A 22,106-nucleotide genomic window follows, 5' to 3' on the forward strand; every position below is an offset into this window, starting at 1 on the left:
GGGAACACATTCAAACCATAGCAATCTAGCTTGTAGAAAGTAAAACAAGTTTAAAGAAAATCTAAACTTCCCTATGTATATCATATGTAAAGAAATTTAATATGTACTTTAAAATATTTACCCAAAGAAAACTTAAGGTCTACAGGGTTTCAGAGTAAATTCTTTCAACTATATGTGGAAGGAGTCATACTCATAACATCTAAATTCTCAAAGAGACTATAAGAAGAAGAAAATTCGTTAACTTATTTGATGAGGCTAGGATAATCTTCATAACAAGGAGAAGAAGGGGGGGGAACAAAGGGAGAGAGTGAATGAAGGAGGGGTAGAGGAAGGAAAGGGAAGACAGAGGGGAGGGGAGGAAAAGAGAGGAGAGGAAGAAAATAGGGAGACAATGGAGGAAGGCAAAGGAGGAGGAAGAGAGAAAAGAGAGAAGACAGGAAGGCAAGAAGGAAAGTTCTTTCTTGAAAGCATACTTAGCTCCTTTTTGAAAGACCTCTTGAAAGCATACTTACCAAAGCTTTTTCCACTATAATGTATATTTCCAGATATTGGGGTAATAGTTTTGAAAGATTTTTTTTCTGGAAAGAAACAACAACACGGATTTATAAAATGTTAACATGTATTGAATTTAACAGAAAAAATGGCATGTAAAGACAGCAAAAAATTGCATATAAAATTTTCATAAGGACTTAAATATAAAAATTAATTCCAATGTAGAAAATTCTACTTCAAAACATATTTCAAGCTTAAAATATTTACAATGAACCTACTAGAGTAATGTAAGGGTCTAGTCTCTGTTAATGCTGAATGAGGAGAAAAAAACATAAACATAAAGATACACCTTCTGCTGTCTTCATCTGCTGACAAATCTACACTTTGAACATTTTTCACTGACTGTCTTATGAAGGACTAAGCAACACTAACTGTGGCATACTGAAAATTGTCCATTCATAGAGATATAGGAAATATTTGAGAACACATAGTCTATACTGAAATTCAAGTAAATACTGTGAATTGTCTATTAATAATAATTGATGATTTATAGATTATCTTCTTACACAATCAATAATTATTGCATTACATCAAATGACACACAAAGCCTATGCTCTGGAACAATTGAATTATTTCTGATATTTTATATTCTGTTCTTCCCTGTGTACCCATATGATTATCTCCTATAAATCATCACTTATTACATCCTCATTGAACACTTTATTGATAATTTTACATGAGCTTTATTTCTAACAAACTGAAGTGCCTTCTCACACATAGAAACTTCAGAGAAATTTCTTCTTTCATCTAAGCATATTTACTGGCCACCAAATACAAGAGTAAAGAGGGTGTTGAATCTGCAATAGAATAGTCCGAGTTAAAATAAGTAAACAAGCAAACGAATAAGCTGACTGGATAGAGCCTCTATTTAAATAGGTTGGTTTATATTTCCATGGGAAAGTAAAGTATGCCTCATCTCATATATCTATCATTGTTTATCTATCTATCTATCTATCTATCTATCTATCTATCTATCTATCTATCTAATGGACCTATCAGACTATCTATTCATCATCTAAATCTATCAGTCTATCATCTATCAAGACATATATGTTTATTTATCTATCCATCTATTTATATATCCTCTCCTTGTGTATACATGTATATATGCAATTTTGTAAAAAAGGGGACTCTCATTTTTTTTCAATATTCTAAAATATGTGAGTTTTGTCTTTTAAACTTTCTGTTATTGGTGTGTTTTTTGTGATCATACTATTGAATGACCATGCAACTTATTGCTCAAACTGAAATAACGTTGAGTGAGAAAAGGGTGCACTAAAATAATCAAAATTATAGAATTATTAAAATCGATACTTAATGACTAAAAAGTTTAACTTTCTCAGCAGCAACCTTGCAAACAAGAAGGGGTGACATTCATCTTTAGTCTCTTTATAAAGAATAACTCTGCCAAGAATTTTGTAGCCAGCAAAACTAAGTTTTATAAATGAAGGAGAAGTAAAGTCTTTTTCAAACAAGCAAATATTAAGCGAATTTGTCACTACTAGATCAGCCCTACAAGAAATGCTAAAAGGAGTTGTACCTCTTAAAACAAAATTTCAATACACACCAGAATAGGACCTCTTGAAAGCATACAATGCATAGGACCTATAAAACAATAACACAATGAAGAATACGAAGTATCTTTGTGACAATCAGCATGACTGGAGCAGTGTCTCACACCTCAATATTAATGTCGAATGTAAATGGTCTAAATACACCACTTAGAAGATACATATTGGCAGGATGGTTAAACAAATTCACAAATCAAACATCTACTGGCTTCTAGAGACTCACCTAACATGTAAAGATTCTTATAGACTCAAGGCAAAGGGGTGGAAAAGACATTCCAGACAAATAGAAACTAAAGGCAAGCAGGAGGTGCTATTCTTAGGTAAAATAGACTTTTAAGCAAAACAGTTTTAAAAGACAAAAGGATGTTGACATGCTTTGACTGTGTCCCCACCCAAATATTGTAATAACCCCCATCTGTCAAAGGTGGGGTTAGGTGGAAATAATTGAATCATGGGTGCAGTTTCCCCCATACTGTTCTCATTGTAGTGAATAAGTCTCATGAGATCTGATGGTTTCATAAATGGGAGTCCCTGGCCCAAGCTCTCTTGCCTGCTGACATGAAAGATGTCCCTTTGCTCTTCCTTCATCTTCTGCCATGATGTGAGGCCTCTCCAGCCATATGGAACTGTGAATCCATTAAACCTTTTTCCTTTACAAATTACCTAGTCTCGAGTATGTCTTTATTAGCATTGTGAGCACAAACTAATACAGATGTCATTATATAATGATAAAAGGATCAATCCAACAAGAAGATATTACAATCCTAAATATATATGCACCTAACTTTGGTGCTCCCACATTCATAAAACAATGACTACTTGTCCTATGAAAAGAGATAGACAACAACACAATAATAGTGGATGACTTCAACACTCCAGCGACAGCACTAGACAGATTTCAAGGCAGAAAGGTAACAGAGAAACACAGGACTTAAACTGTACTCTAGAACAAATGGACCTAACACATATTTACAAACTATTCTACCCAAGAACTACATTCTTCTCATCAGCACATAGAACATTCTCCAAGACAGATAATATGATGGGCCACAAAATAAGTCTCAATAAATTTTTTTAAAATCAAAATTATATCAAGTATCTTTTCAGATACGATGGAGTAAAACTAAAAATCAACTCCAAAAGGAACGCTCAAAACTATAGAAATACAATAAAATTAAACAATTTGATCCTGAATGATTTTGGGGTTAGCAATAAACTCAAGATGAAAATTTAAAAATTCTTCAAAATGAATGGTAATAATAATACAAATTATCAAAACCTCTGGGATACAGCAAATGCAGCGCTGAGAGGAAAGTTTATAGCACCAAATGCCTACATCAAAAAGTCTGAAAGACCACAAATTGACAATTTAATCTCAACCTCAAGGAACTAGAGAAATAAGAACAAACCAAACCCAAAGCTAGCAGAAGTAAAGAAATAACAAAGATCGGAGCAGGTCTAAATGACATTGAAACAAAAATATTAAAATGATCAATGAAATGAAAACTTGGTTCTTTGAAAAGATAAACAAAATTAATAGACCATTAGCTCCATTAGCCAAGAAGAGACAAGATTAAAAGAAGATTTAGAAATAAAAATGAAAGTATTACACCTGACATCACAGAAATACAAAAGATCATCCAAGACTACTACGAACACTTCTATGCATACAAACTAGAAAAATCTGGAAGAAATGGATAAATTCCTGGAAACACACAACCCTACTAGCTTGAATCGAGATGAAATAGAAATCCTGACTAGACCAATAACCATCAGTGAGATTGAGTCAGTAATTTTAAAAACCTGCCAAAGAAAAGCCCAAGGCCACAGGAATTCACAACCAAATTCTACCAGACATTCAAACAAGAATTGATACCAATCCTACTGAAACTATTGCAAAGTATTTAGAGCACGGATGCAAAAATCCTCAACAAAATATTAGCAAATAGAATCCAATAACACATCAAAAAGATAATTCACCCATGATCAGAAGGTTTCACCTCAGGGATGCAGGGACGGATCAATATATGCATGTCCATAAATGTGATTCACCACATAAAAATGGAAAACAATTATAACAATCTCAATAGATGATGCTGAAAAAAGCATTCAATAAAATCCAGCATCTCTTTATAACAAAAAAATTCAACGAACCAGGCATAGAAGGAACATACCTCAAAATAATAAAAACTATATATGACAAACCCACAGCGAGCATCATACTGAATGGGTAAAATGCTGAAAGCATTCCCCGAAAACTGGAAAAAGACAAAGATGGATACTTTCACTACTTCTATTCAACGTAGTGCTGGAAATCCTAGCAAGAGCAATCAGGCAAAAGACATAGACAAAGGAAATCCAAATTGGAAAATAGTAGGTCAAGCTAACTCTGCCAATATTATAATCATATACCTAAAAAACCCTAAAAGGCTCCTCCAGAAGACTCCTACATTTGACCAGTGAATTATGTGAAGTCTCAGGTTACAAAATCAATGTACACAAATTAGTAGCACAGCTGTACACCAACAATGACCAAGCTGAGAATCAAATTCAGATCTCAATTCCTTTTACAACAGCTGCAAAAATAAAATAAAATAATTAGGAATATACCTACCCAAGGAGGTGAAAGATCTTTACAAGGAGAACTACGGAACACTGTGTAAAGAAATCCTAGATAGCACAAACAAGTGGAAATTCATCCCATGCTCATGGATGGAAGAATCCACATTGTGAAAATTACCATACTGCCAAAAGCAATCTACATATTCAAGCAATTCCTATCAAAATACCAAAATCAGTTTTCACAGAATTAGAAAAAAATAACTAAAATTCACATAGAACCAAAGAAGAGTCTGAATAGCCAAAGCAATTTTATTGGTCCATTCTTGCACTGCTATAAAAGAATACCTGAGACTGGGTGATTTGTAAAGAAGAGATTTAATTGGCTCACGGTTCCACAAGTTGTACAGGAAGCATGACAGCTTCTGGGAAAACTCAGAAAACTTTCAATCATAGTGGAAGGCAAAGGAAAAGCAGGCATGTCTCACACGGACAGAGCAGGAGAAAGAGAGCGCAGGGGAGGTGCTACACACTTTTAAACAACCAGATCTCCTGAGCACTCTATCGCAAGAACAGTACTAGGAGGATGGTGTTAAGCCATGAGAAACCACCCCCATGATCTAATCACCTTCCACCAGGCCCCACCTTCAACACTGGGAATTACAATTTCACATGAGATTTGGGAGGATACAGAAATATATCAGCATTCTTTTTTTTTTTTTTTTTTTTTTTTTTTTTTTTTTTTTTTTTTTTTGAGACGGAGTCTCGCTCTGTCCCCCAGGCTGGAGTGCAGTGGCCAGATCTCAGCTCACTGCAAGCTCCGCCTCCCGGGTTCCCGCCATTCTCCTGCCTCAGCCTCCCGAGTAGCCGGGACTACAGGCGCCCGCCACCTCGCCCGGCTAGTTTTTTGTATCTTTTAGTAGAGACGGGGTTTCACCGTGTTAACCAGGATGGTCTCGATCTCCTGACCTCGTGATCCACCCGTCTCGGCCTCCCAAAGTGAGCATTCTTAAGCAAAATAACATATCTGGAGACACTACATGACTTCAAACCACACTACAAAGCTTTAGTAACCAAAAGTGCATTGTACTGGTATAAAAGTAGATACACAGACCAATGGAATATACTAGAGAACCCAGAAATAAACCCAAATACCACGAACTGATCTTCAACAAAGCAAACAAAAACATAAATTGGGGAAAGGACTCCCTATTCAATGAATGATGCTGGGAATACTGGATAGCCACATGTGGAAGAAGGAAACTGCATCCCTATCTCTCATCATATACAAAAATCAACTTAAGATGGATCAAAGACTTAAATTTAACACCTGAAACCATAAAAATTCTAGACGAAAGCTTAGGAAAAACTCTTCTGGACATTGTCCTAGGCAAAGAAGTTAAGACTAAGACCACAAAAGCAAATGCAACAAAAACAAAGATAAATAAATGGGACATAATTAAACTAAAAAGCTTCTGCACAGCAAAAGAAATAACCATCAGAATAAACAGGCAACCTAAAGAAGGGGAGAAAATATTTGTAAACTATGCATCTGACAGAGGACTAATATCCAGAATATACAAGGAACTCAAACAAATCAGCAAGATAAAAACAAATAACCTCCCACACACAGTAGGCAAATAACATGAATAGACCTTTCTCAAAAGAAGATACACAAATGACCAACAAACATGAAAAATGCTAAACATCACTAACCATCAGGGAAATGCAAATTAAAACTATAATGATAAGCCAAGCACTTTGGGAGGCCAAGGCAGGCAGATCATGAGGTTAGGAGATGGAGACCATCCTGGCTAACAGGTTAAAACCCCATCTCTACCAAAAATACAAAAAATTAGCCGGGCGTGGTGGCGGGCGCCTGTAATCCCAGCTACTTGGGAGGTTGAGGCAAGGGAATAGCGTGAACCCAGGAGGCGGAGCTTGCAGTGAGCCGAGATCGCCCCACTGCACTCCAGCCTGGGCGACAGAGCGAGACTCCATCTCAGAAAACAAAATAAAAAACAAACAAACAAAAAACTATAATGAGATACCACTTTATGTCAGCCAGAATGGTCATTATTTAAAAAACTGAAAAAAAAAAAATAGATGTGCAGATGTGGTGAACAGGGTACTTATTTCAACTTCAGGAGTATATGTACATACTGCTGGTGGGAATGTAAATTACTACAACTACTATGGAAAAGCAGTATGGGGATTTCTCAAAGAAGTAAAAGTAGATCTATCATTTGATCTAGCAAACCCACTGTTGATTATCTATCCCCCAAAATAGAAATTATTATATCCAAAAGAATGTTGCACACATATGTTTACTCCAGCACAATTCATTATTCCAAAGATATGGAACCAACCTAAATGTATTTCAATCAGTGAGTGGATAATATATACACCATGGAATTCTCCTCAGCCATAAAAAAAAATGAATTAATGTCTTTTGCAGCAACTTGAATGGAGGAGGCCATTATTCTAAGTGAAGTAACTCAGGAATGGAAAAACAGATACTATATGTTCTCACTTTTAAGTGGTATGCAAAGACATACAGAATGGTATCATGGAAACCGGAGATTCAGAAATGGGGAGCGTGAGAGGGGGAGTGAGGGATTAAAAGCCACATATTGGGTAGAATGAACACTACTCAAGTGACAGGTGGAGTAAATCTCAGACATCACCACTATACGATTCATGCATATAACTGTTCACTCATACCAAAAGCAATTGAAATGAATATATATATATATATATATATATATAGAGAGAGAGAGAGAGAGAGAGAGAGAAAGAGAGAGAGAGAGAGAGAGAGAGAGACAGAGACTGGTAGCCTGGAAAACTAGAAAGTCTTAGAGGTTTACAAACAGCAGTGTGTGTTGTGTATGACTCCTCTAAATCTTTTATCTCCATGCCTCCTGTTAAGTTATGTAACTTATTATAACCTCAGTTATGTATCTGTAAAATAAGTATGACAAGCATGATTGTAAATAGCATTAAATAAGATATGAAATGAAAAATTAATGTTTGTATTATTTTGATATAATCAAAACTAGTTGACAAAACTAGATGTTTTTCTAAACAAATATAACAGCATACAAGACAAAATTATATTCTCATTGATTAAAAATTGCATAAGTAAAATAATTGCTCTTGATAGATTCTCATGTGCTTTATTTTCTTAGGTGTCTCTCCTTCTAATGCTATATTTCTGATATTTTAGAGCAATGTGTTTTTCAATATTATCTTAATATTTTCATTACATTGCCTATGATTATTTTCAAAATTGCATTTCATGGTTAATACATTTAAAATTGTGAACATTTTCAATAGAATCTTTCCAAAGGCCATTATATATGTATTATATTATATATGTTAAATTATGTATATAATATACACAATATATTACATATAATTTTCCTTATGCTATTTTTAATCAATGAGAACATAATTTTGCCTTGTGTGTTGATGTACTTGTTTTTAGAAAAACAACTAGTTTTGTCAACAACTTTTAAGTAGAAGTAGTTAAAAATAAAAGTTGGAAATTGAATATATATATATATACACACACACATTTTTTTAAATCTCCAATTTTTATTTTAAGTTCAGGGGTACATGTACAGGACATGCAAGTCTGTTACATAGGTAAACATGTGCCATGGCGGTTTGCTGCTCAGATCATCCCATCACCCAGGTATTAAGACCAGCATCCATTAGCTTTTCTTCCTGATCCTCTTCCTCTTCTCATCCTCCACCCTCTGACAGGCCCCAGTGTGTGTTGTTTCCCCGCATGTGTCACGTGTTCTCATCATTTAGCTCCCACTTATAAAAGAACATTCAGTGTTTGGTTTTCTGTTCCTGCTTTAGTTTGATGAGGATAGCAGCTTCCAGCTCCATCCATATCCCTGCAATTACATGATCTCATTCTTTTGTATGGCTGCATAGTATTCCATGGTGTATATGTACCATATTTTCTTTATCCAGTGTGTTACTGATCGGCATCTGGGTTGATCGGCCAATCATCATGATTGATCGGCCATGTCATTACTATTGTGACTTTATATTCTTGTTAGTCTCAAAACAAAAATAAATATCTTTAGTATCTGAGTTTTCAAATAAATTTAAAATAATATTCACAATATTGTTGGATATGTTACCTGCAATAAAAGTAACTCCCAAAATTATTATAATATTAATAGATTATTTTTATTTTCCATATTTTATACTTAAAAATAAAAAAAATTGAAAAACTAGAAAATACCAAAGAAGATCAGGGAACTCATGTGTCATTCATCCAGTTTTCCCCAGTGGTCATAAACTTATCAAAACCAGGACACTGACATGGGTACAGTCTCTGTGTGCGTGTGTGTGTTTGTGTGTGTGTGTGTGTGCCATTTTGTCATGCATGTATTCATGTCACATTTAAAAAACTCAGCTGCTCTATTAAGTATGTAATAGTAACTGATAATGTTCTTAATTTGCATTTTTCTAATGGGTGGTGATGATGTAAATATTTTAATGTATTTTTTATTTTGTTTTGTTTTGTTTTTGCCATGTCTATATCCTTTTCAGTGAAATGCCTCTTAATGTTTTGGCTATTCTTTAATTGTATTTTTTAAATGTTGACTTTTGAGTTATTTATATAGTCTCAATATCAGTCCATTGTCACATTTCACATCTGTAGCTTATCCTTTTGGGATACAAATGTACATAATTTTGTTCTATGCATAGATTGTGTAGTGGTGAACTCAGAGCTTTTAGGGTATCCATCACCCAAATATTGTATATTGTATCCATTAAATATTCTCTCATTATCTACCTGTCTCTCACCTCCTCACCCATTCAAATCTCTATTGTCTATCATTCCACACTCTACACCCCCATGTGCACAGTATTTATATCCCATTAATAAGTAACTACATACAGTGTTTATCTTTCTGTGTCTGACTTGTCTCATTTAAGATAAAGGCCTCCAGTTGATCTGTGTCGTTGCCAATGATAGGATTTCATTCTTTTTTAATATAACTGTTGGCTACTTATATGTGTTTTTTTTTGAGAAAGTATGTTTACCTGTTCAAATATCTTGCCCATTTGCAAGCAAAAGCTTTTTAGTTTGTTGTAGTGTTTTTGTTTGGTTGGTTGGTTGTTTTCCATTTTTTTGTTTGTTTTTGTTTTTTTGTTTGTTTTGCTTTTGTTGTGTGTGCTTTTTAGGTCCTGTCTAAAAAAAATCCTTGCTCAGACCTATGTCATGTAGTGTTTCGCTTAGGCTTTTCATCTAATAATTTCATGGTTTGGGGTTTTAAGTTTAAATCTTTAATACATTTTGATCTTTTTATATCAGTTCAGAGATAGGAATTTACTTTCTCTTTTTTGTGTGTGAATACTCAGTTTTCCCAGCACCATATATTGAAGAGACTGTCCTTTCTCCATTGTGAGTTCTTGGCACCTTTGTAAAAAAAAAAAAAAAAAAAAATGCTAACTGTAAATGCATGCTTCTATTTCTGGGCTCTCTATGCTGTTTCATTGATCTATGTGTCTGTTTTGATGCGAATACCATGCTGTTTCAGTTACTATAGCTTTATAGTATATTTTCCTCTTTTTGCTCAAGATTGCTTTAGATATTTGGGGTGTTTTCTTGTTGCATATACATTTTGGACTGACTTTTTTCTATTTCTGTAAAGATTGATATTAGAATTTTGATAGAAATTGCATTGAATCTGTAAGTTTCTTTAAGTAATATGAACATTTTAACAATATTATTCCAATACAGGAACATTAGATATCTTTGCATTTACTGTGTCTACTTCAATTTCTTTCATCCATGTTTTATAGTTTTCATTGTGGAGCTCTTTAATCTCCTTAGAAAAACTTACTAAGAGTTATTTTATTTTTTGTAGCTATTATAAATGGAATTGTTTTGTTGAATTCTTTATCAGATAGGTTACTATTGGCAATAGAAATGCTACTGATTTTTTTATGTGGAGCATGTTGCTTTTAATTTCCATGTATTTGTACAGTTTCCAATGTTTCTCTTATAATTCTAGTTTTATCCCACTATAGTTAGAAAAACTATTCAATACTATTTCAATTTTTAAAAACTTTATGAAGACTTGTTTTGTGTCACAGAATGTGATTTATCCCAGAGAATGCTCCATATGCAGTTGAAAAACATGTGAATTCTAAAGTTGTTAGATCAGATCTCCTGTAAATGTCCATTAAGTCTCTTTTAATTTTGAGTACAGTTAAAATGTGGTATTTCTCCGTTGATGTTATACCTGCATGTTTCCTCCTTTACTGAAAGTGAGGTGTTGAAATCCCCTATTATTGTATATGTGTCTATCTTTTCCTTTAGATCTATTAATGTTTGCTTTATATATTTAGGTGCTACAATTATTGGGTGCAAAAATATTTGTGATAGTTAAATCCTTTTCCTGTATTGACCACTTTGTCATTATATAATGCCCTTGTTTGTCTTTTTTTTTTTTTTTACACTTTTTTCCTTGGAGAATATTCTTATCTAAGTACAGCTACTCCTAATTTATTTTGGTTTTTATTTGCAATAAATATATACTTTTCATCCATTTACTTTCAGTCTATGTGTATACTTAAAGATAAAGTGAGTCTTTGGAGACATCAAATATTTAGGTCTTGTTTTAGGGTTTCTGGTTTTATTAACTTTATTCATTTCCAATTTTTATTTTAGGTTTGGGGGGTACAAGTGCTGGTTTGATACATAGGTAAATTGCATGTCATAGAGGTTTAATGTACAGATTAATTTGTCAACCAGATAATGAGCATTGTAACCAATAGGTCCCCACCCTATACCCACCTTACACTCTCAAGTAGGCCCAGTGTCTATTGTTCCCTTCTTTGTGTCTATGTGTACTCGATGTTTACCTCCCACTTATCAGTGAGAATATGTGGTATTCGAGTTACTATTTCTGCATTACTTTGCTTAGAATAATGGCCTCCAAGTCCATTCATATTGCTACACAGAACATAATTTTAGTATTCTTTGTGGCTGTGTAGTATTCCATGGTGTACATATAACAGATTTTCATTATGCATTCCATCATTGATGGACATCTAGGTTGATACTATGTCTTTACTATTGTGAATAGTACTATGATAAGCATATGTGTGCATGTGTTTTTATGGTGGAATGATTTTTATTCCTTTGGGTATACACCCAATAATGGAGTTGCCGGGTCGAATGGTAGTTCCATGTTCTCTAAGAAATTTCCAATCTGCTTTCCACAGTGGCTGAACTAATTTACATTCTCATCAGCAGTGCACAATTGTTCCCTTATCTCCACAGCCTCATGAGCATCTGTCACTTTTTCTTTTTAGTAATACCTATTCTAACTGGTGTGGAATGGTATCTCATTGTGGTTAAGATTTATATTTTTCTAATGATTACCGATGATGAGTATTTTTTCATATGCTTGTTGGCTGCATGTATGTTTTCTCTTGAAATGTGCTTGTTCATGCCCTTTGGCCATTTTTAAATAGGATTCTTTTTTTTTTCTTGTAAATTTTAGATATTAGGCCTTTGCTGGATTCATACTTTGTGAATGTTTTCTCCCATTCTGTAGGTTCTCTGTTTACTCTGTTGATTGCTTCTTTTGCTGTGCAGAAGCTTTTCTGTTTAATTAGGTCCCACTTGTCAATTTTTCGTTTTGTTACAATTGCTTTTGGCATCTTCATCATAAAGTCTTTGCTAGGGCCTATGTCCAGAGTGATATTTCTTAGGTTTTATTTTAGAGTTTTTATAGCTCTAGCTTTTACATTGCCTTTTATATATCTTGATTTGATTTTTGTATATTGCGAAAGGAAGGAGTTCATCTTCAATCTTTTGCATGTGACTAGCCAGTTATCCTAGCACTGTTTATTGAATAGAAATTATTTTCCCAGTTGTTTGTTATTGTTGATGCTGTTGAAGATAAGATAGTTGTAGATGTGCAGCTTTATTTCTGGGTTCTAACCTGTTCCATTTGGTCTGTGTTTCTGTTTTTCTACCAGGACCATGCTGTTTTGGTTACTTCCTTAAAGTATAGTTAGAAGTTGGATAATGTGATGACTGCATCTTTGTTCTTTTAGCTCAGAATTCCTTTGGCTATTCAGGCTCTTTCTTTGGTCTCATATGAATTTTAGAATAGTTTTGTCTAATTATGTGAAAAACTTTGTTGGTTGTTTGATAGGAATGGCATTGAATCTGTAAATTGTTTTGGGGTGCACTGACATTTTAACAATTTTTTATTCTTTTTGAGAAGGAGTCTTGTTCTGTCACCCAGGCTGGAGTGCAGTGACACCATCTCGGCTCACTGCAACCTCAGCCTCCTGTGTTCAAGCGATTATCCTGCCTCAGCCTTTCCAGTAGCTGGGACTACAGATGCACGCCACCACTCCTGCCTAATTTTTGTATATATATGGTTTTTTTTGTTTGTTTGTTTTGTTTTGTTTTGTTTTGTTTTTTTGGTAGAGATAGGGTTTCACCATGTTGGCCAGGCTGGTCTCAAACTCCTGATAACAGATCATCTGCCTGCCTCAGCCTCCCAAAGTGCTCAGATTACAGGCATCAGCCACTGCGGCTGGCCCATTTTAACAATATTGATTCTTCCTTCCTAACCATGGGCATAAAATATTTTCCCCATTTGTTTCTGTCATCTGATTCCTTTCAGCAATGTTTTCTGATTCTCATTATAGAGATCTTTCACCTCTCTGATTATCTGTATTCCTAAGTATTTTATTTTTTGTGGCTAATGTGAATGAGATTATGTTCTTGATTTGCCCCTCAGTTTGGTTGTTATTAGCGTATACAAGTGCTACTTTTTTTTTTTTTTACATTGATATTATATCCTGAATCTTTGCTGAAGTTGTTTGTTACATCTAAGAGCCTTTGGGCGGAGACTATGGGGTTTTCTAGGTATAAAATCATATCATCTATGAAGAGAGATCGACCTCTTCTCTTTCTATTTGAATGCCTTTTATTTCTTTCTCTTATGTGATTGCTCTGGTGAGGTCTTCTAGTACTATGTTGAATGGGAGTGGTGAGGGTGGGCATGCTTGTCTTGTTCTGGTTCTCAAGGGGAATGCTTCCAGCTTTTGCCTGTTGAGTATGTTTGCTGTGGGTTTGTCATAGATGACTCATTGTTTTGAAGTATGTTCCTTCAATGCCTAGTTTAAGGGTTCTTTACATAACAGGATATTGAATTTTATTGAAAGTCCTTTCTGCATCTGCTGAGATGCTCATGTGGGATTCTGTTAAACAACCTGCTACTGAATGAGATTCTGGTATGTTGTATCTTTGTTTAAAAGAATTTCTTGATTTCTGCCTTAATTTCATCATTTATCCAGAAGTCATTCAGGAGTAAGTTGCTAAATTTTCATGTAATTGTATGGTTTTTATAGATCTTCTTGGTGTGAACTTCTATTTTTATTACACTGTGTTCCAAAAGTGTGGTCCGTGTGACTTTTTTTTTCTAATTTGTTGAGAATTGCATTATGGTCGAGCATGTGGTTGATTTTAGAGTACATGCCATACACCCATGAGAAAAAATATATATTCTGTTGTTCTTAGGGTGGAGTGTTTTGTAGGTGCATGTTAGGTCCATTTGGTCAAATGCTGAGTTTAGGTCCCAAATATTTTTGTTAGTTTTCTGCTTTAATGTTCTGTCTACTGCGTCAGTGGAGTGTTGAAGTCTCCTAATGTTATTGCGCAGTTATCTACATCTCTTTGTAGGTCTGCAAGAACTTGCTTTATGAATCTGGGTGTGCCAGTGTTAGGTGAAAATCTATTTAGGATAGTTAAATCTTCTTGTCTACCTGAACCCTTTATCATCATGCAGTGCTCTTTGTCCATTTTGATTGTTGTTGGTTTATAGTTTATTCCATCTGAAATTAGAATAGCAACCCCTGCGTTTTGTGTTTTCAGTTTGCTTGGTAGATTTTTCTCCATCTCTTGCTCTGAATCTGTGGGTGTCATCGCATGTGAAATGGGTCCCTTGAAGAAAGTATACAGTTGGGTCTTGTTTCTTCATGCAACCTGCCATGCTTTTATGTGGGGTGTTTTTCTCCTTCACATTCAAAGTTAATATTGATATGTGCAGATTTGATCCTGTCATTGTGTTGTCAGCTGGCTGTTAAGAAGATTTGATTGTGTAGTTTCCCTATAGTGTCAATTGTCTGTGTACTTACGTGTGTTCTTGTGGTGCCCTGTATGGTTTTTTGTTTCCATGTTTAGCATTCCCTTAAGAGTCTCCTGTAAAGCAGGTCTGGTGGAACAAATTATCTCTGCATTTGCTTGTCTGAAAAGGATTTTATTTCTTCTTTGCTTATAAAGTTTAGTTTGGATAGATATCTAATTCTTGGTTGAAATTTATTTTCTTTAAGAATGCTGAATATAGGCTCTCAATCTCTTCTGGCTTGTAGGGTTTTGCTGAGAAATCTACTCTTCACCTAATAGGGTGTTCTTTGTAGACGGCCTGCCCCTTGTTTCTATTTGCAATGTTTTCTCTTTCACATTGAGTTTGAAGAATCTGATGACTATGTGTCTTGGGATGGTTGTTCTTGTATAGCATTTTCTTGGGGTTCTCTGAATTTCCTAAATTTGAATGATAACCTCTCTAGTAAAGTTTGGAAATATTTTGTGAAAAATATCCTCAAATATGTTTTCCAAGTTGCTTGCTCTCTCTCTTTCACTCTATTTCAGGGATGACAATCATAGGTTGGTTCTCTTTACATAATCCCATATTTCTCAGAGGTTTTGTTCATTCTTTTGCATTTTTTCTTTGTGTCTGACTGAATTGATTTGAAAAACCAGTTTTTGAGCTCTGAAATTATTTCTTTAGTTTTGTCTATTCTGTTGTTAACACTTCTGATTGTACTATGAAATTCTTTTAGTGAATTTTTCAGTTTTGTTATACCAGTTTGATTCTTTCTTTAAATGGCTATATCCTCTTTCACCTCCTCATTGTTTAACTGGATTCTTTAGATTCCTTGGATTGGGTCTCACCTTTCTCCTACATCTCAATGATCTTTATTGCCACCCAGATTCTGAATTCTAAGTATGTAATTTCAGTCATTTCAGCTTGGTTAAGAACCATTGCCAGAGATACACTACAGTCATTTATAGGTAGGAAGACACTCTGGCTTTCTGAGTTGCCAGAGTTCTTGTGCTAGTGCTTCCTAATCTGTGTGGGCTGCTGTTTAAAGTTTTTGTCCTTTGGGTGAGGCTTTTTGTTTTTATATTCTTTGATGCTTTGAGGGTTTGACCATGTTTGTAAGTTGGGTTCAGTCAACTGACTTTGTATCTGGATGATTTTAGAGGGTTCATGCTTGGTTTCGTATTCCTGGGCTGCATGCTGTAACCCTGGGGGGCTGAAATCAGGCCCATGGTTTTGTTCTTTAGTTAAGCACCTGCTGTGCTTGAGGGGCCAAGATATTCCTGATATGTTGGCAACAACATTCCATTTGAGCGTGCTATCAAAAGTGCTCTGTCATGGTGATGGCAGCAGCGTCTGCACTCCTTCATGCAGACCAGCAGTGGCTGACTGGCGGTGCAGCGGGGTCTCCATGCATGTACATGTAGTAGTGGTAGCGGCATGTTGGCTTCCATGCATGCACGCATGGCAGCAGCAACAGGGAGACATGCTGGAGTCCACGCATCCAGGTGTATTCCAGCAGTGGTAGCTCTATGGAGTCTGCATGTGTACATGTACCGGCAGGGATGAAGCTGCAACAGCAAGGTGCATGCACAGATACCAGAAAAATAATGGGGGAGGCTATGGGTGAGTGTGCACCAACAAAGTGGTGGGAGAGGCTATTGGCACATGTATGATGGCAAGAGTCCAAATTTCTCCAATGGTTAGGTAGGGTCTGCTGGTGAAGGAGCTATGGTAGCAGAAACAGGGAGGCATTCAGGTTGGGCAGCTGAGGTTGTGCTGCAAATGAATGTAGCCAGGGAGGAACCCCAGAAGAATACGTCAGATAGTGGGGTGCTCAGATCAGAATGGCCTTGTCCCTCCAAGCGAGGCAGCCCTGTTTTGTCCAGGTCCAACAATCAACAAAAGCCAAAGCCACCTAGAGGAGTGTGGGGAGCCTTGGGGTATGAGTGCTCCTGGCTTTACTCCACTGCAGCTCTTCCTGAACCAAACTCCCTGGGTTCTGCACAGGCTGGGGTCCTGTCCCTGCCACTTCTCCAAGCAGCTCTCCCTGCCAGATCAAGTGTCTGTGGGGGTCATGGGATTGCCTGCAGCTAGAATTCTGGAAGTTTTTATAGTGAGAGTGGGCTACTCCTCTAACATTTAACTCACCTCTTCCCCAGGAGCTGCTGGGAGCCAGGGATGAGTCCTGGTGCTTAACAGCCCTGTGCAGGGTTCCCAGCTTCCTCCCCATTCAGCACAGGGTCTACATCCTCCCTCCACCCACCCTCAATTTCTTCCTTCCAAAGATCTGCTCAGAATGTGTTGGTCTTCTTTGTCTTGTTTTCCAGTGGGAGATAACCTTCCTGGCTGTGTCTAGTTGGCCATCTTTGCTCTCCTCCCTCCCATTTTTTTTTCACTAATTAAGCCACATTATTTCTTCTAGTTGAACAGAATAATTCATTTACATTCAAGGTAATTATTTATGGGTAAGAAGTTGGTATTACCATATTCTTATTTGTTTTCTAGTTGTTTTGTATAAACTTCTTCTTTTTTTTTTTTTTTTCATTTCTTGCTATCTTCCTTTGTGGTTAAGTGATTTTTTCTCTATCAAGTATGTTTTGATTTCTTGCTTTCCACTTTTAGTGGGTCTGTTAAAAATGTTGCTTCGTGGTTATCATGAGGCTTACAAAGAACATCTTATAGTTGTAGCAGGTTATTTTGTACTGATACCAAATTAATTGTGGTCACAAAAAAAAGGAAAAAGAAAAACTCTGTTTTTTATACATTTGGTTCCCATCACAACCTATAGGCACTTTTTTCCTCCACATATTTGTTAATGGTTTAACTTGCAATCTCAGGTTTTTGATGTATTCCATAAAAATCATTAATGTGCAGTTGGTCTAAATTTTACTCTGCTGTATATGTGGAAGCAATGCTGTTTCCAGCTTTCCATATCTCACCTGAAACCAGAAACCTGAGAAGAATGCTTTTTTATTTATCTCAGTAAATACTTTTGGCAATAATGAACTACAAAATCGAGACAAATTTTAAAGTAGCAAAAAAGTGTGAAGTCTCTAGGAATCATACAGATAGTTGGTTTCATAGCTTCACGGATTTTTTTTTTTTTTTTTTTCAGGATTCACACAAGCTAATTTAATTTCAAAACACATCCATTTACAGACCCAAGAAGTGCTTTGAGCGCCAAGTATGGTAAACACAAAGAGATCCATTCACAGACACATGATAAGCACACTGCCATAAGACAGAGGCAAAGAAAGAATCTAGAAAGAAACAAAAGAGAAGCAACTCATTTTGTCCAAGGAATTCTCAATAAGAATAATAGAATACTTTTATCAGAAAAAAACAGAGGCCACATGGTGATGGATTGAAATATTCGAAGTGCTGAAAGAAACTGTCAAGCAAGAATTCTATACCTAGTCTATCAGCAAATTAAGAGCACTGAGCAACATGCAAATGGCTGTGTATTTCAGAAAGATATGTTCAGATAATATGTAAGATAGATATCAAAATATTAAAATTAATTTTACCAAGGTACTGGAATAACAGTGACTGTTCTTTCTGCATTTCTAAACTTTTTCAATAGTATCCATTTGGCTTGAAAAAAATATAAAAATTAGGGCTACAAAATACATCATAAAATATTAAGCTTGAAATATGTAACTTTCCAAGTATTTTAGATGAAGTTTCAATGTTTTATTTAAAGGTAGAAAAATATATAAAATGTAATATTCCTACTCAGTAGCTAACTAAATTCCTTTCATGATTTAAAAGAAAACTACACAGGCAATTTTCTAGTATGTCATAACATCAGAATGATGATAGTCACCTGTGAGTTTAAAGGAACTTTGTAGGACTGGTCTTTCTGCCAAATATGACTGTAATTTTCTGCTAAAATTGATACATTTGGATCATTATTTTTCATTTGATAAATTATATGCTCAAATCTTGCTGAAGATTCTAATGGTTCAATTCCATAACTGACATTTTCAAACTGGAGAAATCCCCTGAAAATTTAGAAAGCATAAGAAAATAGTTATAAAAATCCCACAAATGATCCCATCAAAATGATAATCTGAAATGGCTTAAGAAATAAAAAACTATACTAAAGAACACAATTTTAAGCCCATTTTCTTTTTCCATTTTTTTTTGGGGGGGGGCAGTTTATCATTAGTAAGAGCCACCATATTTGGCTTCCTTTTGCTTACATTTTAAAGATCTAAATGCAATGAAGAATATTTTTGTAAGGCAATCATATTAATTAAGGCCAAATTTGCCACAAACAAATATATTTGTTGAGAATCCCAGGAATACTGTTCCTGTTCTTACAGAGGTTTGATAAGGGACAGCATGTATGTAGACTATATATCTAAATAGGTTGTTATCTATAAAAACCACATTCAGAGAATGCCAAGTTTCTGAGTTGATGTGAACAAATTCTGGAAATCAGGCAATTGAAACCAAAGGAAAGTTAGAGGGAACATTTTTTCTCTGCTCTGGATCCTTCTTTTCCTGATGAACAGATCATAAGTGAGTTTCCCAGAATCAGTAACAAAAATCACTTTTCCCTATCCTTTATTCCTGAGGGATCTTCTTAATTAGTTGTTTTATATCTGGTACTAAGATGAGAACATACTATATTTTCCTATTATATTTATATAACTAATTAATGCCATTTTCCATAACTATTTGAGAAAACAGATGCAGAATACAACAATCACACTTAAGGAGATATTTTAAAGTTTTCTTTCATGAAACTATTCCATTTTCCATGATATCCCTAGATTGATTTCATGGGAATAGGTCCTTAGTCTAAGTATTAACATTAATATAAATAGAATAAAGCTGTTATAAAGAAAACTTCCCATTTTGATTTCCCTTAAACTTTCGTGATTTGCATCTGCTAGTCACTAAGCTTTGTTTTAAAGTATATCTTAAATTCTCCATCTATAGATTTCTTATAAGGTGCTATTACCTGAGACCAGAACATATACTGAGTGTCACAAATGAATTTGGAAATTCGGCAGCATATCCTTGGTAATGGCAATGCATCTGAAAAACAGTATAGAAAGGCAAGTACATAAATTTGTTGTGAATAAAAAATGTATTGTCAAACATCAGAAGATTCAAAATATTAAAAGATTTAATAAGATCATGAATCATGCAGAATTATTAATGCATATTTTCAGAAAAAAAAAGATTTGTGACAACTCTCTTTACTTTGCACCACCTAGGCCTCTGTGAGTATTCTCTTGTACCTGGGTTTCATCTCTATCACATGCCATTTCTATGTACAAAAGTCAGTAACATGTCAGTAAGCATAAAACATTTGTATTAAACTGTCAACATGAAACACAATCTAATGGTAATAATATATCCACTTTAACAAAAAACATAAGGTATCTTACTTTACCATAAAATATGGAGACTCAGAATGCAAAGATCCAGCTTCATTATATGTATAAACCAAAAAGTTCTGGGGTAAAATGATCTAAAAAAAGCAAGAAATAATAAAAAAATTTGAGTCATAATTTTAATATAAATGTTAAAAACAAATATTACATTTTATATAACATGATTTAATTAGCTTTATATAATTGCATGATTTAATTAGAGTGACTCTAGTGAGGTATAACACTTGAAATTCACAGAAGTGGTGAATCAAGGAGTTTAGACTTTCTCAGCACTGGGACAGACTCTGGGACTCCTCTGCACCAGATATATGTGCGTATGGCTGTGTATGATGACGTTCAACAATTGTACTGAGTGTTCACTATCTGACAGACCCTCAGGTAGGTGCTGGGATTCAGCAATAAACAAGAGACAACAAGCCTTAGTCTTTGTGACAGCCAGGGGCACACAGTATTAGTAATTAGATGATAATAGATAAGGTCTGGGGAGGGTGGTTACAAAATGTAGATAAGATGGCATGGAAAATCTCTCTGAATAGATGATTAAATACCTGAGGAATAAACCACATGGATTTTCACAGAAGTGTTATTCTAGACAGAATTAATAGAAAACGCAAGGACGCTCAAGCAGAAATATGCTTCGTACAAACAAGGAACAACTAGGGGGCAATATGACTGGAGTGTGGAGTAATAAAGACAGACTATAGTAAGAGAAGGTGTAACAGAGGTGAGAAGCATTGGAGGGTTTCAGCAGATAAAGACAGCATCAGACCAATGTTTTAATAAAATCAGTGCTGTGTTGAGAAGAATCTGCAGGACAAATAAGCAGAAGAAGCAGGGAAACCATTTAGATGTAAGATATGACGGTGCTTTGAACTAAGATAGCATCAATGGGGGAGGTCTAATTCTGGATATATTTTGTAGAGCTTAGATATAGATACAGATATATTTTGAATATATGGGTTTATAATCCACTGGAAATAGGGGAAAATGACACAAAGATGTCAAGTATGACTCCGACTTTTTAAATGTTTTTTTTTTTCCTGAAAAACTGATATATTTGCCAATTCCTGACATGACTGTGGGAAAGACAAATTTGAGAAGGAAGTCAGAATTCCACTTGGACATGTTACCTATGAGGATCCTAGTAAATACTTGGTTATCAACTAAGTACTCAGGTAAGTGAATATGGCGTTTATTGAAGAGGAATAAGGTAGAGATGTTAATTTGGGAGCAACCAATATGTGGATGGCATTTAAAGTCACAAGAATTAGACAACCAGGTGATTGAATATAGCTAGAGAAAAATAAAAAAACAGAATGCAGAAATAGTACCATGGAGTCCTTTAAGATTTGAGAGATGAGAAAGAATTTAAAAAAAAAAAAAAAAGATAGAGAAAGGAGAGACAGAGAGAGAGAGAGAGCACTGAAGTACCCACAATGGGTAAAATCAGGACCAGGAGTCTGTGGTATTCTGGAAGCCAAATGGAGACAGTATTTTATGGAGGAGACACCGGTCAACTATGATCAATGCTGCCAACTGGTTAAGAAAAATTCAAACTAAAACACAAACAGGGCATTCAAAAACATGAGGACCACTGATGATTCTATCAGAAAACACTTCTGTGCAGTTGTACAGGAAGAAAAGTAAATGTGATTTAAGTAGCGTAGTCATGAATTAAGTAAGAATAATTTCGTCTAGCCTTGTTCAATTACAAGGAAGCAGGCAGACAAGGGACAGTTGCTATAAATATATATGTTTGAAGATGCAGACAGAGAAGAGGCTACTTAACTTATCTTTATAAAATTTTGAGAAAATATAAATCAAGATACAAACAGTAGATTGTT

General features: G+C 35.1%; 1 protein-coding gene across 1 annotated transcript in view; it reads right to left on the reverse strand.

Annotated features, from left to right (window-relative positions):
• Positions 1-20,335, reverse strand: part of LOC126961199 (disintegrin and metalloproteinase domain-containing protein 18) — a 119,698-nt gene extending 99,363 nt beyond the window's left edge. Inside the window, exons 1-4 of the mRNA XM_050801321.1 lie at positions 20,257-20,335; positions 19,824-19,900; positions 18,678-18,855; positions 513-578 (exon numbers count right to left, since the gene is read on the reverse strand). Coding sequence (XP_050657278.1) covers positions 513-578; positions 18,678-18,855; positions 19,824-19,900 — 321 coding nt within the window. The 5' untranslated portion in view covers positions 20,257-20,335. The remainder of the gene's footprint in view (positions 1-512; positions 579-18,677; positions 18,856-19,823; positions 19,901-20,256) is intronic.
• Between the last annotated feature and the right edge of the window lie 1,771 nt (positions 20,336-22,106).

Source organism: Macaca thibetana, chromosome 8 (genome assembly GCF_024542745.1).
Source record: "Macaca thibetana thibetana isolate TM-01 chromosome 8, ASM2454274v1, whole genome shotgun sequence".
NCBI classification, from domain to species: domain Eukaryota; kingdom Metazoa; phylum Chordata; class Mammalia; order Primates; family Cercopithecidae; genus Macaca; species Macaca thibetana.